The sequence below is a fragment of the Hemicordylus capensis genome, chromosome 5 (assembly GCF_027244095.1).
Source record: "Hemicordylus capensis ecotype Gifberg chromosome 5, rHemCap1.1.pri, whole genome shotgun sequence".
Lineage (NCBI taxonomy): Eukaryota > Metazoa > Chordata > Lepidosauria > Squamata > Cordylidae > Hemicordylus > Hemicordylus capensis.
The window spans coordinates 30,876,930-30,891,691 of NC_069661.1; the positions used below are offsets into that span (position 1 = coordinate 30,876,930).

At 46.5% G+C, this 14,762-nt stretch overlaps 1 protein-coding gene across 1 annotated transcript in view; it reads left to right on the forward strand.

Annotated features, from left to right (window-relative positions):
• LOC128325700 (alcohol dehydrogenase 1B-like) overlaps nucleotides 1–14,364 on the forward strand; it is a 29,936-nt gene extending 15,572 nt beyond the window's left edge. Inside the window, exons 3-9 of the mRNA XM_053251363.1 lie at nucleotides 1,941–2,079; nucleotides 5,540–5,627; nucleotides 5,764–5,983; nucleotides 8,609–8,869; nucleotides 10,505–10,640; nucleotides 11,807–11,945; nucleotides 13,847–14,364. Of these exons, the coding sequence (XP_053107338.1) occupies nucleotides 1,941–2,079; nucleotides 5,540–5,627; nucleotides 5,764–5,983; nucleotides 8,609–8,869; nucleotides 10,505–10,640; nucleotides 11,807–11,945; nucleotides 13,847–13,880 (1,017 nt within the window). The 3' untranslated portion in view covers nucleotides 13,881–14,364. The remainder of the gene's footprint in view (nucleotides 1–1,940; nucleotides 2,080–5,539; nucleotides 5,628–5,763; nucleotides 5,984–8,608; nucleotides 8,870–10,504; nucleotides 10,641–11,806; nucleotides 11,946–13,846) is intronic.
• The last annotated feature ends 398 nt before the right edge of the window (nucleotides 14,365–14,762 follow it).

Below are 14,762 nucleotides of genomic sequence, written 5' to 3' on the forward strand. Positions count from 1 at the left end.
TTCAGTGCATCATCTTCTCTTTAACAACAACAACAACAACAATTCAAAATCAAAATAAAAAGTCATTTTACAGGAACAATTTAATTCCTCGCTAATCTTTACAGACTACCTGAAGGACATTTGCACAGCATCACACCAGCTCTGTAACTAACTGAAAACATAGACCTACATAGACCTAAACATAGCATTCAATATCACTTGCCTTTCAACAAATATACATCTGATGAGTACATGAACTAAGGGAAGCATTTTGCTTTCTTCATACCAAGAACTTCTCCCAGAAGAGCTAGAATAATTTTGCTCTAGCAAACATTACCCTTAGCTAAGTAAACTGATTGCAGACCATAGAATCGATAGAGTTCATAGAAACGTGAATGTCAGCATTTTTCTGACAGGTTTGTACTAGCTTTTAGGTCAGAGTCAGGCCAGCCAAAAGAGCAGGCCACCGCCCTTTGATATCAAGCATATGTATGCATGGCAAATGGATTTTAATCCAGATCTGCAGACCTGAGTCATTTCTGGTAGCAACAGTTCCTTAGGACTTATCTGCACTACTGACTTGTACTGCAAGGGTTCTCAGACTTGGGTGCCCAGGAGCATTTCCAGACAGGGCTTTTAGGTTGCTTCTCCATGGGAATGATGGTTGTGCATGTGAATGGTGATTGTGCAATCACACATTGGTGTGATTTACGCTGAAGTCTGTGGGAGGTATCGGGGACCATTCCTCACATGAATAGGCTTTCCTCCTGCGCACTGAAGTGCATTGAGGCTTGGCCCACATTATCCCCATACTAAAAAAATTCCACTATTTGCACCTCTTTTTTTTTTTAATGCACTGGTATGCCGTGATGTGTGAAGGGCCCAAAGTCCTGCCTGCTCCTCCTGGCTCTGGGCCAGTCGAGATTCAGAGAACCAAGAGACGCGGCCTCTGGGCTCCCATTAAACATAGTAAACATGAATGGGAATAGCAGAGGTCCCAAATCAGAGGGGCTGGAGAGAAGGGCAAGAGAGAGGGGTGGATCTGAGGAGGCTGAAGGAAAGTGGGGTGGAAGGAATTCGAGAATGGAGGAAGGCAGGATTGTGTAGATGAAGTCTTGGACCTCCGTGAGCAGGAAAGTGGCTGCATTTCCGGGAGTGGGGGGAAGGCAGTGGGGCTCTGGCTCTCCCCGGCCAGTTCTCCCTATCCACCTGCCAGCCAGCAAGCCTGGCCTCACCCAGGAGATGTTGCTCCGACTCTGCCAAGAAGTTCCAAGAAGTTCCATCCGGGGCCTAGCACTGACCCTAGCCCATGAGGGGGCACTGCAGCAGCCTGTCTTCAGGGGATTCGGACGGGAGGCAGAAGCAGGTTGAGATGGGGAAGTGGGGCGGGGGTGGAGGGGAAGGCACCTGGAGGGCAAGGGTAACGGTGACAGAAGCAAGCAGACTGAGCAGAAAAGGGCTGCTGCAGGCCAGGCGAGGGGAAAGGGGAGCTGCACCCCAGGGAGGGAGAAGGACTTGTGTATTGAGCGAGTGCTGGAAAGGAAGCTGAGACCAACACTCTCCACAGAGGAGGACTATATACTGTATATAATACCATATAAAGCATATGTGTAAACCAGCTTAATGGAGCAAGTGCTCTGTTAGCCTGGTTTTCGAGTGCTCTGTTAGCTTGGGTTTTTTTTGGGTCGGGAGACGTGCCACAGTGACTCACAAGGAGACCCCCAACTGGGAGGCTTCCAACAAACTGGAAATATCCTGCAGGGAATTCTTAGAGTTTTCACCAAACTATAGTTCCCAGAATTTGGGGTGGGGGGGAGGCAGGACAGTTAAGCTGGTAGAAGAACTAATATAAGTTTGTAGTGGGGATATGCCCTTATTTGAGGAGACGTCCTGGTTTGATACATCTACTAAACAAAAAACAGTTGTCCACAGTGATGAGACATTCTTCTCCTCCTTTGCAGATTTTGGCTACAGGAGTCTGTCGCTCAGATGACCATGTACTGAGTGGTGCCTTAGCTGTGAAGTTTCCCATTATTCTAGGTCATGAAGCAGCTGGTGTGGTGGAGAGTATTGGAGAAGGAGTCACCTCTGTGAAACCAGGTATTGCTGCATACAGGGTGCAAGAAGAAAATGCAAATCACACTCTCCATTTCCCTGAGAGTGGTGAGAAGTTTCAGGAACCGTGGTAGCCTGGTTAGCTTCCTTTGGAGGAGAAATCACTGGAGACGGAGGGTGTCTTTGTAATATTGAGTTTATTCACAGTTATGCAAGTAGGGTCTCAATGTGCATTCCATCCATACCAGCACTCCATTGCTTCTTCACACTAGATCCACAGAGTGTCAGTTTGGATGATATTTAATTCCCCTAGCCCAGCATATATGTGACAAAGGTGTACATGTGCTGTGAGTGTGCACATCCTTTCTCCCTCTTTGCACACTGGGATGTCTTTCCCTAACTGCATGGGCAGTAATTTGTTCGAGCCATCCCTCTGTCTGTACGCTCTGTAAGATTAGGGACAGGGATAGATCCCATGTACCAAGAGGTGTGTGTGGGGTGGGGTGGGGTGCGGGGGCGGAAGGAGTGTGTATGCTCAGGATGCACACACATCCCTATCACATGTGGGCAGAGTATCTTTCAAACCAACAAAAATACAGCCCTGCACCCCAAGGCCCCCCATCAGCTTTCTGCTCAGTTTCTCTGTCCCTGTCCTTCAGTCTGTCTCACCTCCAAAGTGCAAGCTTGTAAACAGCATGGTGTAGTGGTTAGAGTGCTGGACTAGGACCGGTGAGACCCGAGTTCAAATTCCCATTCAGCCATGATACTTAGGAACATAGGAAACTGCTATATACTGAGTCAGACCATTGGTCTATCTAGCTCAGTATTGTCTTCACAGACTGGCAGCAGCTTCTCCAAGGTTGCAGGCAGGAATCTCTCTCAGCCCTATCTTGGAGAAGCCATGAAGGGAATGAAGGACTGCAGCCCTGACCTAAGAGAAGGGAAGGGGCGGAAGTAAGGCATGTGTCTGAAGAAGATGCAGCTTTACCTTTTTTTAAAAAAAATTATATTCTGCTCTTCCTCCAATGAGCCCAGAGCAGTGAAAATAGTTAAGTTTCTCCTCACAACAACCCTTTGAAGTAGGTTAGGCTGAGAGAGGCGTGATTGGCCCAGAGTTACCCAGCAAGTAAGATATCCCCCTCAGGGGATGGAGCTGCTCTGGGAAGTTTATGTGTCTTTAAGGTTCCCCCCCCCCGGGGAATAATGGAGGTTTCAGCAGACCCATAACTCCACCTGGGGGGCACTAGGGTAGCCGGGAGCGAGTGGTGGTGTAGTGCACATAAGGTGCCAACCACCCCCATGGGTTGCTAACCCATGAGGTGCTGGGTTCTGTTGTTTCTGAGGTGTTCTGAGTGTAGATTCTTTGGTAGCATATGAGATTTTCAACGACAAACCATGAATCCACTCTCATATGCTACCAGAAAATCTACACACAAAAATCTCAGAAACAACAGAAGCCAGTACCTCATGGGTTAGCAACCCATGGGGGTGGTTGGCACCCTATGTGCTCTACACCACCACTCGCTCTGGACCACCCTGGTGCCCCCCAAGTGGGGGGGGCAGGAATTATGGAGGTTTGTCATTCCCTATGGGGAAGAACCTTACAGATGCGTAAACTCTATTACATCTTTAAAAATCAGCCCTCTGCCCAATTCCTTTGAAATAATTCTGGCAGCTTCCTTGCCCCCCTGGGAACTACCACTCACCCTACTCTTCTCTGGGCCACCCCTTTCCCCCCAACTATACTTTTGCTGAAACCTCCATTCTTCCCTAGCTTATACTTCAAAATCTTATACTTCAAAAATTCACCAAAAATCAGCCCTTTGCCCAATTCCTCTGAAATTTGGGTGGTAGATTCCACCCATTTGTCACTACCACCACCACCCACTAGTTTTTCCCTGGGGCCATTTTTAAAAATCCAAAACGTTTCGGATTCGTATTTTGCAATTTCGAACAAAGAACAAAACTTGGGTGTTTCGGATTGGCTGATTTTGAACAAAGAACAAAATGGGGGTGTTTCAGATTCGGGCCAAAAACAAAACAGAAAAAAAAGCACAACCCTAACTATTATTATCCATTCAGGAACTATTAAGGAAGTTCCTGGGCCTCCTGAATTAATAGTCAGAAATCTGCCTAACAAAATATAAAAGCCAGACCATTGGGCTGGTTGCCTGAAATGGTTGAGTAAAGCTGGCATTTTAAAGCCATGATGCCAGCAGCATCATTCTCCTTAGGGGATGGGGTCATAGCATAGAGGCAGAGCATCTGCTTGCATGCAGAAGGTCCCAGGTTCACTCCTTGGCAGCATGTCCAGGTAGGGCTGGGAGAAACTCCTGCCAGAAATCTTGGTGAGCCACTGCCAGTCAGTGTAGACAACAGTGAGCTAGATAGGCCAAGGGCCTGACTCAGTATAAGGCAGCTTCCTACATTGCTATGAGTCAGCTTATAGAGCTCAGCCCCACCTCATCTTTTCACAAGCTGCTGCACAAGAGGCTGAAGTGTTCATTGCTTCCTCCTTATTCTCCCCATGACTTCCCAGGCTCTGCTGAGCAGAGGCAGGCAGGATGGGTGGCAAAGAGCAAGGGCTAGTCTTGTGGTAACAAGCATGAAGTCTCCTTTGCTAAGCAGGGCCTGCCCTGATTTGCATTTGAATGGCGGACTGAATGTGAGCACTGCAAAATATTCCGCTTAAGGGATGGGGCCACTTTGCGGAAATCACCTGCATGCTTGCATGCAGAAGGTTCCAAGTTCCCTCCCTGGCATCTCCGAGATAGGGCTGAGAGAGACTCCTGCCTGCAACCTTGGAGAAGCTGCTGCCAGTCTGTGTTAGGTATGTGCAAACAGGTTCAACGTCGAACATGTTTGATGTTGAAATGGTTCAGTTCGACGGTTTGGGGTCGAACCGAACCACCCCCTGTTTGGTATGACCCCAGACCGAACCACCCCCATCCGTTCGGGGGGGGGGGGGTGTCACAAGTTTTTTTTAATTTAATTTTTTAAAATTAAAATTAATGGGTCATGAGGCCACACAGAGGCCAATTGTGCAGGCACAATGGCCTCCAAAATGGCCGCTGAGCAAGAGGGGGAAGGCCCCAAAGGGCTCAAGAGCCGGCTGCATGGGCCGGTTTGGGCAGTAAGGGAGGCTGGTGGGGGGAGGGGAACCTCCATGCCCCCCCCCACTGCCCCAGAGGAGGTAAGTTAAAAAAATTAAATTTAAAAAAATTGCGGACACCCCAAATGACCGAACAGGTGGTGGTTCTGTTTGACCCCGAACAGTCGAACCGAACAGGTTTGACGTCAGTTCGATGTCAGTTCAACGCCAAAACCTGTCTGCACATCCATAGGTTGAGGTTGTGCAGCCCTGGTGTAAACAGTACTGAGCTAGATGGTCTGACTTGGTATCGGGCAGTTTCCTGTGTTCCCATGTTGCTGATTGTTTCTGCTTTCATTCTACCTGCCTGTCTGGAACCTTCATGGCTGATGCTGGTCTTTCTGTAATTCACAGGAGACAAAGTCATCCCACTCTTTGTCCCACAGTGTGGAGAATGCCGTGCTTGCTTACACCCCCGAGGCAACCTGTGCACAAAGAACGAGTGAGTTTCTGTTATTCATTGTGGCAGAACTAGAAGGCCTAATACTGTTGTTGCTAACGTCCATTCATGGTTTTTGCTCTCAACAAATACAACAACAGGCCACCAAAAGTCTGATTTCCTCTTCTGTATCTTTAAGCCTTGGTGTGTCTACCGGATTAATGGCGGATGGCACCAGCAGGTTCACTTACCAAGGGAAGCCGGTTCACCATTTTGTCGGGACCAGTACCTTCACAGAATACACTGTAGTGTGTGAGAATGCTGTGGCCAAAATCGATGCTGCTGCCCCTTTGGAAAAAGTATGCCTGATTGGCTGTGGATTTTCTACTGGTTATGGAGCTGCTGTCAATTCTGCAAAGGTAAGGATAAGGTCAGGGTTGGGCAAAATTTGGCAGGCCAGCTGCTGTTGAACTACAACTCCCATAATTCCCAGCCACAATTTATTGTGGCTGGCATGCCAAAGGTTGCCTAGCCCTGAATGAGAGCATAGCTGGCTGACCTGCAGCATGGTGAAATTGGGGCATGCCTGGACAGGAGCAGAGTCAGGGCCAGGCAGAGTTTGGTGCACAATCAGGCCAGTGCCTTTCTAGAACTTGCGTTTTGGGTGGTATAGAAATATGCTCAATAAACAAACAAATAAATAGTTCCATCCCTTATTTCAGGGGTCCCTGTAATGCACCATGATCTCTCTATAATGCACCATGCTCTCACATGGTGCATATAGGAGTTCCGGGAGCTGGGAAAGATGCATCCCAGCCCCCGACCCTCCACTAGGGATGTGCGGGCCAGTCCGGAGGTTTGAGGGTTCAGGGGTTTGGTCTGGAGGCTTGGGAGTTCAGGATCGAACTGAACACCCACCCCCGCCCCAGTTCTGTCCGGACCAGAACCAAACCTCCGGACAAGTCCGTGAATTTTTAAAAAATATATATATTTTAAAAAATAAATTTAAAATACCTCTAGCCCCTTCAGGGGGCTTCTTGTAGGCCACGCGGGGGGGGGGGGACTGTGTTTTTTGGGGGGGTCTGTGAAATGGCCACTGCACATGCGCAAATGACCTCTGTGAGGCCCTGGGTCATGCCAAAATGGCCACTGCGTGCATTCACAGAGGCCCGAACGGGCCAAATACAAGCATTTTCCTGGGCCACGGTGGTGAATTAAGAGGCCAGCAGGGGGAGGGGGAACCTTCGTGGACACACATACCCCTCCCTCCACAGCCTACAGGAAGCCCCCTGAAGGGGCTAGAGGTATTTTTAATATTTTTTTAATTCTTTTTAAAAATTGCAGACATGTCCGGACTGGACCAGACAGGGGCGGGGCGGTTCGATGGTGGCCAAACCTGACTTGGCTGGTCAGGTTCAAATCCGGTCTGGACTCAAACTGAACTGGGCCAGCCAGTTCCATGCACAGCCCTACCCTCCACGCTGCCAGCAGTAGCCGGCAATCGTCTGGGTAGGCGATTGCCGGCTACAGCCCACCCAGGAAAAAGCCCTTGATAGTCTGCCGGGGAGGTAAGCATTTTAAGCCTTCCTCCCCTGCAGATCAGAGGGGAGCAAAGTACTTTAAACAAAGGAGTTCTGGGATCTGTGAGGATCCTGATGCTTCACACAACAAGCCTAACCCAGGCTTGGCTGCCCTGGCATAGGTTAGGTTGGCCGTGAGCACAGCCTCAGTTTCACTCTGGGACGCACAGAACAATACAAGAAATCAAGCAGCCATGCTTGTTTGGACTGGATTAAAAGCTTGTAAAGTTTAAAAACCTGTCTTTTTCCTCACCACAGCCTGTAAAGCTGGTGAGAGAGAGAGAAAGAGAGAGAGAGAGAGAGAGAGAGAGAGAGAGAGCCTCACAAGAGCAGATGACTCCGTGTACAGTATCCTATTTGTTTCCCCCAATTTTATCCTCACAACAATACTTTGAGGTGGTCTAGGCTGAGAAATAGTGAGTGGCCAAGATCACCCAGTGATCTGACAGAGTGAGGGCGTCAACCTGGGTCTCTCAGTCCTCATCCAGCAACCTAATCACTACACCATATTGGCTTATGGGGAAGTTAGAATCTTTTTTATTTTCTGATTGGTAGGAGGATATACAGATAAATTCTTTTGAAAGCTTTCTTCAGCTTTCTTACTGAGTAACAGCTTGGGTGTAGGAGAATCCTTCTGAGTCACTCCTGTAAAACACCCCCCGCCCCCATTCCTCTCAGTGCTTCAAGAATAGCATAGGGAGGAAAGGGAGAAGCAGATCAATTGGGGGGGAAAGGAATTGTTCTCCTCCCCATATGATTTGACCATATGATTGCTTCACCATAAATACAACGTGCTGCTTTGACTATGCCACAGCTATAGGGTTGCAGCCTTCGTCATGACTTTCAATTATTTCAATGGGTCTAATCTCAACAGGATTAATATTGGATACAATTTATTGTGTTTTGATTTCTATTGACATATTTTATGGATAGTCCCCCCACTCCACCCCAGAAAAAAAACCTGCAGAGAATGGAGAAACATAGCAAACATGGCAAAAAAGAAACAGGGTATTATGATGTTTTGGAATTATTGATCTGACTGAGTGTTTAAAAATCTGGAAATACTGTGGTTTTTGCAGGACAAATCCAAGCACATTAGTATATGGATATCCCATTGTCTGATGGCAGGCAATATTTTAGATATAATACAAGTGGTATTGTATCAGGTGGTCCTACGGAACAGTTATTTTCCTTTGCTGGGATGATTCACAGCCCCAGAAGGCACAGCTTGAGTGATTTAATCTTTGATTTAAGAAATGGAAACAAGTTTGGATAAGTAAAGAACATCTCAAAATAGTTTCCTTTTTCAGCATTGTATTTTGTATTTTAAGATGTGCTTTAAAATACTATTTTGTATTTTTATTGGTTGTCTACCAAGTATTTTGTATTTTGTATCCAAAATACTTTTTAGAATTATCTAAAATGGTTCTCAAGCCATATTTTATTACCATTATGATTACGCAGGTGGAGCCTGGTTCTACATGTGCTGTTTTTGGTTTGGGAGGAGTTGGTCTCTCTGCAGTCATGGGCTGTAAAGCAGCTGGAGCTTCCCGTATCATTGGGGTAGACATCAACAAGGATAAATTTGCCAAGGCCAAAGAGCTGGGTGCCACTGAATGCATTAACCCACAAGATTTCAAGAAGCCCATTCAGGATGTACTCATTGAAATGACTGATGGCGGTGTTGACTATTCCTTTGAAGTGATTGGGCGCACTGAAACTATGGTATGTGCATTTAGGTAGCATTGTAATGTGGAAGGAGTAAACAAGAACAATATTTTCATCCTGTATTACTCAACAAGTTCATCCTTCTGTGGTTCCTGCTGTTTTCCAGGTTCTGCTGCAATACCATGTTGTATGCAACCCAATGAGGGCCGTGGGGTATTTGAGAAAGTGCCATGAGTTTTAGACTGAGCACAATATTGTTAGTTATATTTTTTATCTTACCCTTCCTCCAAAGAAGTCAAAGTGACTTACATGGATCTTTCTCTACCCATTTGTTCTCATAATAACCCTGTAAGGTAGGCTACACTGATGAACGTGAGCAGCCCAATAAGCTTTGTGACCAAATGTTGATTTTAATCTGGACTTCCCGGTCCTAACATCTTACCCCCTGTAACACTAATTAGCATGCAAGCAGAGGGAATGGCTGTCCTGATCTCTGCTGCTCTATAGCACCACCATTGCAGATGGCCAGAGGGTGTACTTGCAGTTTTAGCCCAGCAGGGATCAGACGACTTGAGGAACCAATAGGGCTCCAACTGGCTTTATGTAACTGCTGATTCCTACCTGACTTGTCTATAGTACTCATCGTTCAGTGCAAACTGAGTTGCTCATACTGTCCAAGTTGTAGCTTGAATCTCCATTGTGAACTGACAGCTTGCCTACTAATTGCCTCCAGGCTGCCAGGCAGAACAAAAGAAAGATTCATTCCTTGACTCTTGGAACCTGTATGTTGGAAGAACCTCTAGTGGGTTGGTCCAGAAGGGTTCTTTGGTTCTTTGACCCCTTTAATTTTCAACCAACTTCATTCATTTGTATCAGGATTTTCATTCCTCCAGCCATCAGTTAAAAAAATGAGGCTATCCACATAAGCAGCCCTACCCATGTTAGGGCAGCCCTACCTGGGTAGGGTTACTCATGTGCAGTGCCAGGATCGAGGCCAATCTGGTGCTGCCTCCCCCAGTAGGCTGAGTTTTTTACCCGGGTTGTTATCCAGCTAAAGGGCACAAGTTAATCTAGGTCCAGGATCATATGTATGCTCGGCTGCAGGCGCATGGGCTTGGGCTTCAGGATTGTGTGTATGCTTGGGCCTAGAGCACCCAACTCAAGCGGGAAACCCTGAATGCACCTTACTGCTTGAGTGGTGCTTTCAATGATATTTGGAGGCCAGGACTCATTTTTCCCAGCCTCCAGCAATCTGTGCTGCTCAGAGCCGGTACTGCACATGATCCCAGTGCTTGATCTCAGTGCTGTACATGAGCAGCCCTAAACAGGAAGGGGTGCCTTAACCTGGCTCGGACTGCTCGTGCGCACAGCCTCAGCATGTAGGCATTGGATCCACACTGCTCTGAGCAGCCGGATGATTGGCTGGGAGGAAGATAGTAACCCTGCCTCCCCAACCACCCACCCACCCACCCACCCACCCAACTGTCATGAGAACGACCTTATTATTTATCACTATGATACTAAACTGTGATCCTCCACAGTTATCAATATACCTTGTACTTCAAAAGTATAAGAGAAGAGGACTAGCTCTTCCAAGCAGTCCATTTCATGGTGGGTTGCTTTGACAAGTTATATTGCTCATAGATCTTCTCCTTGGCTTAATGATATGACTTTGGATTCTTGCCCCATCAGATTGCAGCCTTGGCTTCCTGCCATATGAACTTTGGAACCAGCGTAGCTGTGGGAGTGCCTCCTTCAGCATCTGAGATCACCTTCTCCCCAATGCTGCTTTTCACAGGCCGTACTTGGATGGGATCTGTGTTTGGAGGTATGACTCTGCAAGCTTCATATGGATGATCTACTATGCCCAAAGAATTTTGTTAGCCTATTTTCCAGTAGGCTTATGAGAACAGCCGGCATTCTGTGTCTGTGTGCCCGTCCGTGTGTCTCTGTGTGTGGCCCCCCATCAATTTTGCAATGCCTGGACCAATATGAACCAAGCTGAGTACAGATGTAGGTACACATAGGGACACCTTTACAGCATAGTTTGTAATGATGTCATCAACCCCAGTTCAAGATAGCAGACGCGTAAACATTTGAGGTGCAAACTGACTAACTTGTGAACCACCTAACTGATCTGAACCAAATTTGCTACAGGTGTAGGGACAAATAGGGATGGCTTTGTGATGATATCATCCTCCCTGATTCAAGATGGTGGACGTGTGAATGTTTGAGGCACAAGTGGGCTAACTTGTGGACTGTCTAACCTATTTGAACCAAAGTTGGTACATTTGTAGTGAGTGACAAACAGGGACACCTCAATGGCATAGTCTGTGATGATGTCATCCATAACAGTTCAAGATGGCAGATGCGTAAACATTTGAGGTGCAAGTGAGGTAACTTGTGAACCACCTAACCAATTTGGACCAAATTTGTCACGGCTATAGGGATTACTCAAGGCCATAGTTTGTGATGATGTCATCCACCCTGATTCAAAATGGCAGATGCATGAACATTTTAGGTGGAAGTGGGCTAACTTGTGAACTGCTTAACCAGTCTGGACCAAATTTGGTACAGTTGCAGGGATAGTGAAAGGAAAGTAAGCAAATTAGTTCTTATTAGAACAGCTTGTTTCCTTATGTGCAAGTCAGTATTCCATATACACCAGTTAAGATCATTGAGAATTATGAACAGGTATAACACCAGTTCTCCTCCCCAGTAGATAACCACCTCTGGTATGAAAAAACACCATGGAGTTGTGACCCTGTCACCACTCCACTTCTCCTCCAGTACCTTTACACCCTGTTATTTTCCCCAGTGGATCTGCTGCAGTATCCAGTGCCACCTCATTGTGTAATGCCTGTGCAAGGGTCAGTTCAGACGATGAATCTGCAGGAATGCCAGACCTTTAACCAGCATGTTCCTCCCCCCCTGCCCCACCATGCCATTCTTGTTTCAATGCCGTCTCCTAATGGTGCACTTTCTTATCTTCAGCCTGGAAAAGCAAAGATTCTGTCCCTAAACTGGTTTCAGATTTCATGGCAAAGAAGTTCACTCTGGATCCATTAATTACTCACACTTTGCCCTTTCATAAAATCAATGAAGCATTTGAATTGCTCCGGACAGGAAAAAGGTAAGTCTTTATGCCAGCTACCTTGTTCCTGAACTCTATTTGATTGTTCTTTTTCCAATCTCAAAAGATTACTTTGTTTGCTGCTTTCTGTCCAAGACCAGTAGATCATTTACTCTTCATGGTTAAACTAACATGGCTTCCCTTCATACGGTAACAACAATCACAGGCATTAGAAGCAGGTATTGCTCAGCTGAAATCACTAATCTCAATTAAAGTTCCCCACAGTACTGATGGCCCTTGAACTTTTTTTAAAGACAGTTTGGGGCCGATCACATTGGTCCCTTATATGTGCTGTTAAGCAGATGCAGCTGTATTGTGAGAACGCTTGTCCATTTGCAGAAGGTTGCTAATGGGAAGGAGGTTTGGCTGCAAGGAACTTCCATGTGCAGCACATGTGGAAAGAGACTGGGAAGAGACTGGAACAGTGACTGGATCATGCCCCTTAGCCTATTACTGTAGTAGGATGGTCCCATAATAACCAACCACCAGATCTGATGAGGAAAATGTTAAGGGAGCTTTTGCTTCTAGGACATTAGTGGTTACATGTAGAGAAACTGGCTTGCATGCCTGCAGCATAACGCAAGTGGGGCCCAGACCTGGCCGCACCACTGAGGAGCTCTAACACATGTAGCAATGATGCTACACAAGAGGGAACACAAGTACGGTTGAATTCTGCATGACTGCGATTTGCACACTGCTTCCCAATGGAAAGAGCACTGGTCATGCAAGAGTCAGCCATTCTAGTGCTGCCCTTTGGCGTAGAAGTATTGCCATGTATGCCAGAACCTCACAGTCGTGCAGGTGGGACTGGCACCATCTCTGTTATAGGGATGTGCACGAACCGGTCTGAAAGCCATGCCAGAGGCCTGCGAACCGGTTCGTGCTGGTGCTGGTTCGAAGTTTGACGCTGGTAGGGGGGGTCTCCCTTTAAGGGTGAGGGGTTGCACTTACCCCTCCCACCACTTTCCCCCCACTGGCACTCCTTTAAAAAAATTGTTTCCAGGGCGGCAGCATTCCTCCCTCCCGCCCCTGCCCCCATTGCTGCCTGGAAATACAGGAAGTACGGGCTGTATGTATGAACACCACCGCACACACATGCCCACTGCGCACATCACCCGTTGCATGCGTGACATGCGCATGCAATGTGTGACATGCATGGCGGGCATGCGAGTGGCGGCAGCACACATATGCGCAGACCGTACTTCCTGTTTTTCCTGGCAACAATGGGGGCAGGGGCAGCAGGGAGGAACGGTGCCGCCCGAAAACGTTTTTGAAAAATGGAGCACCGGCAGGAGAAAAGCTGCGGGAGGGGTAAGTGCAACCCCCCACCCTTAAAGGGAGACCCCCGCCATCTTCAAACTGCACCTCTACTATTCCGTGCACATCACTACTCTGTTATGCTGATCTTCTTTCATCAGCATCCTCAAAACAGGCACTTTCAATGAGGTTTTGCAATATGTGAAGGATCCATTCATTGATTAAAACCTTAAATCCATTGACAGCACTAATCCAACCACAGTTAATCTGAGGCTTTATCCTGTACTTCTTGTTAAGTGCCTTGAGGGGCAGGGCAGAAATACATTGAAGAGGGATACATTTGAAATAAAAAACCTCCATGAAATCTTGATATTAGATAAGAATGAAAGCATTAGCCATTATTAAGGGAAAGTTAAGCAATGTTAGATCCTATTTTTCCCCCCATGGGAGGGGTAGATGCCTATTTTACCTACTGAAATCATGTATAAGCGACCCAGTTTTGGCTAGTTTATCCCCATTCTTGTTTGCCTGTTTGCTTGCCATTTGCACAGAGTTGATCAATCTTCTGAAAAACTAGCTGTTCTGTCTTGATAAATAGAGCAGAGCTCATCACCCCCAACTACAAATGTCTTCTAATGTTTCAGTATTCGCAGCGTCCTACTACTGCAAAACCCCTGAAAGGGAGGGAATACTCAACAGGGCTTCACAAGAGAGTGGCCAGTGTCATCTTGTCTTCACCGGAGCAATATATTACATATTGTGGAACAGGACATCTCTGAACATGGTTCGAATCCACTGTGTACTTTATCATCTCATAGGTCCAAGTTGAGACATCTCTCTCAGTCTATAAGAGGAAAACAATGACAACTGTAAATTCAAAATTCATCTTATCTCATGATTAAAATTTTCAGCACTGACATAGAATGCTGAAAGACACAGCACTGACACAACGTGTTCAGTGAAGTAACAGCAACAAAAATCATGGATTTTCAAAATGGAATCATTGGGGAAGGGGGAGGTGTTAATTGGCATAATGTTGAACTCACTCTACAGAAATAATGTTTTACATGATTAATAATAAAATGAAGCTATTCTGATTCCTCAGTGGTGCATAACCTATAACGACCTCTCAAAAATTAATAAAAATAACTGGTGTATCGGATTTTGCTTTGTAGGAGAGAAGTTTTAAAAATGAAGTATAACTTTTTGAGTCTACACCATCATTTATACATTTTTACATAGTCATCCTTGCAACCAGTAGACGAAGAATCATCTTCTAAACCTGATGCATAAACTACTCAATTACATGCTGTTTTTATGTTTTCATCTAAAACAGCCTCCCAGCCTGCAACAGCCTGAGAAAGATCATTGCAGGGAAGAAGGGTATCTCTTAACACCTCCCCCTCCGCCAGGTTTCCACAGTCAAACAGCCCCTTCACCAAGCTGGTTTTTAGTCTCTCATGGAGGAAAGATATGAGTATTTGTTTTGAGGTGGTGGGGTAGCCTTTGGAGATGGAAAACTAGTGAAGAGGAAAACTAGTGGAGAGGAAAATAGCATTG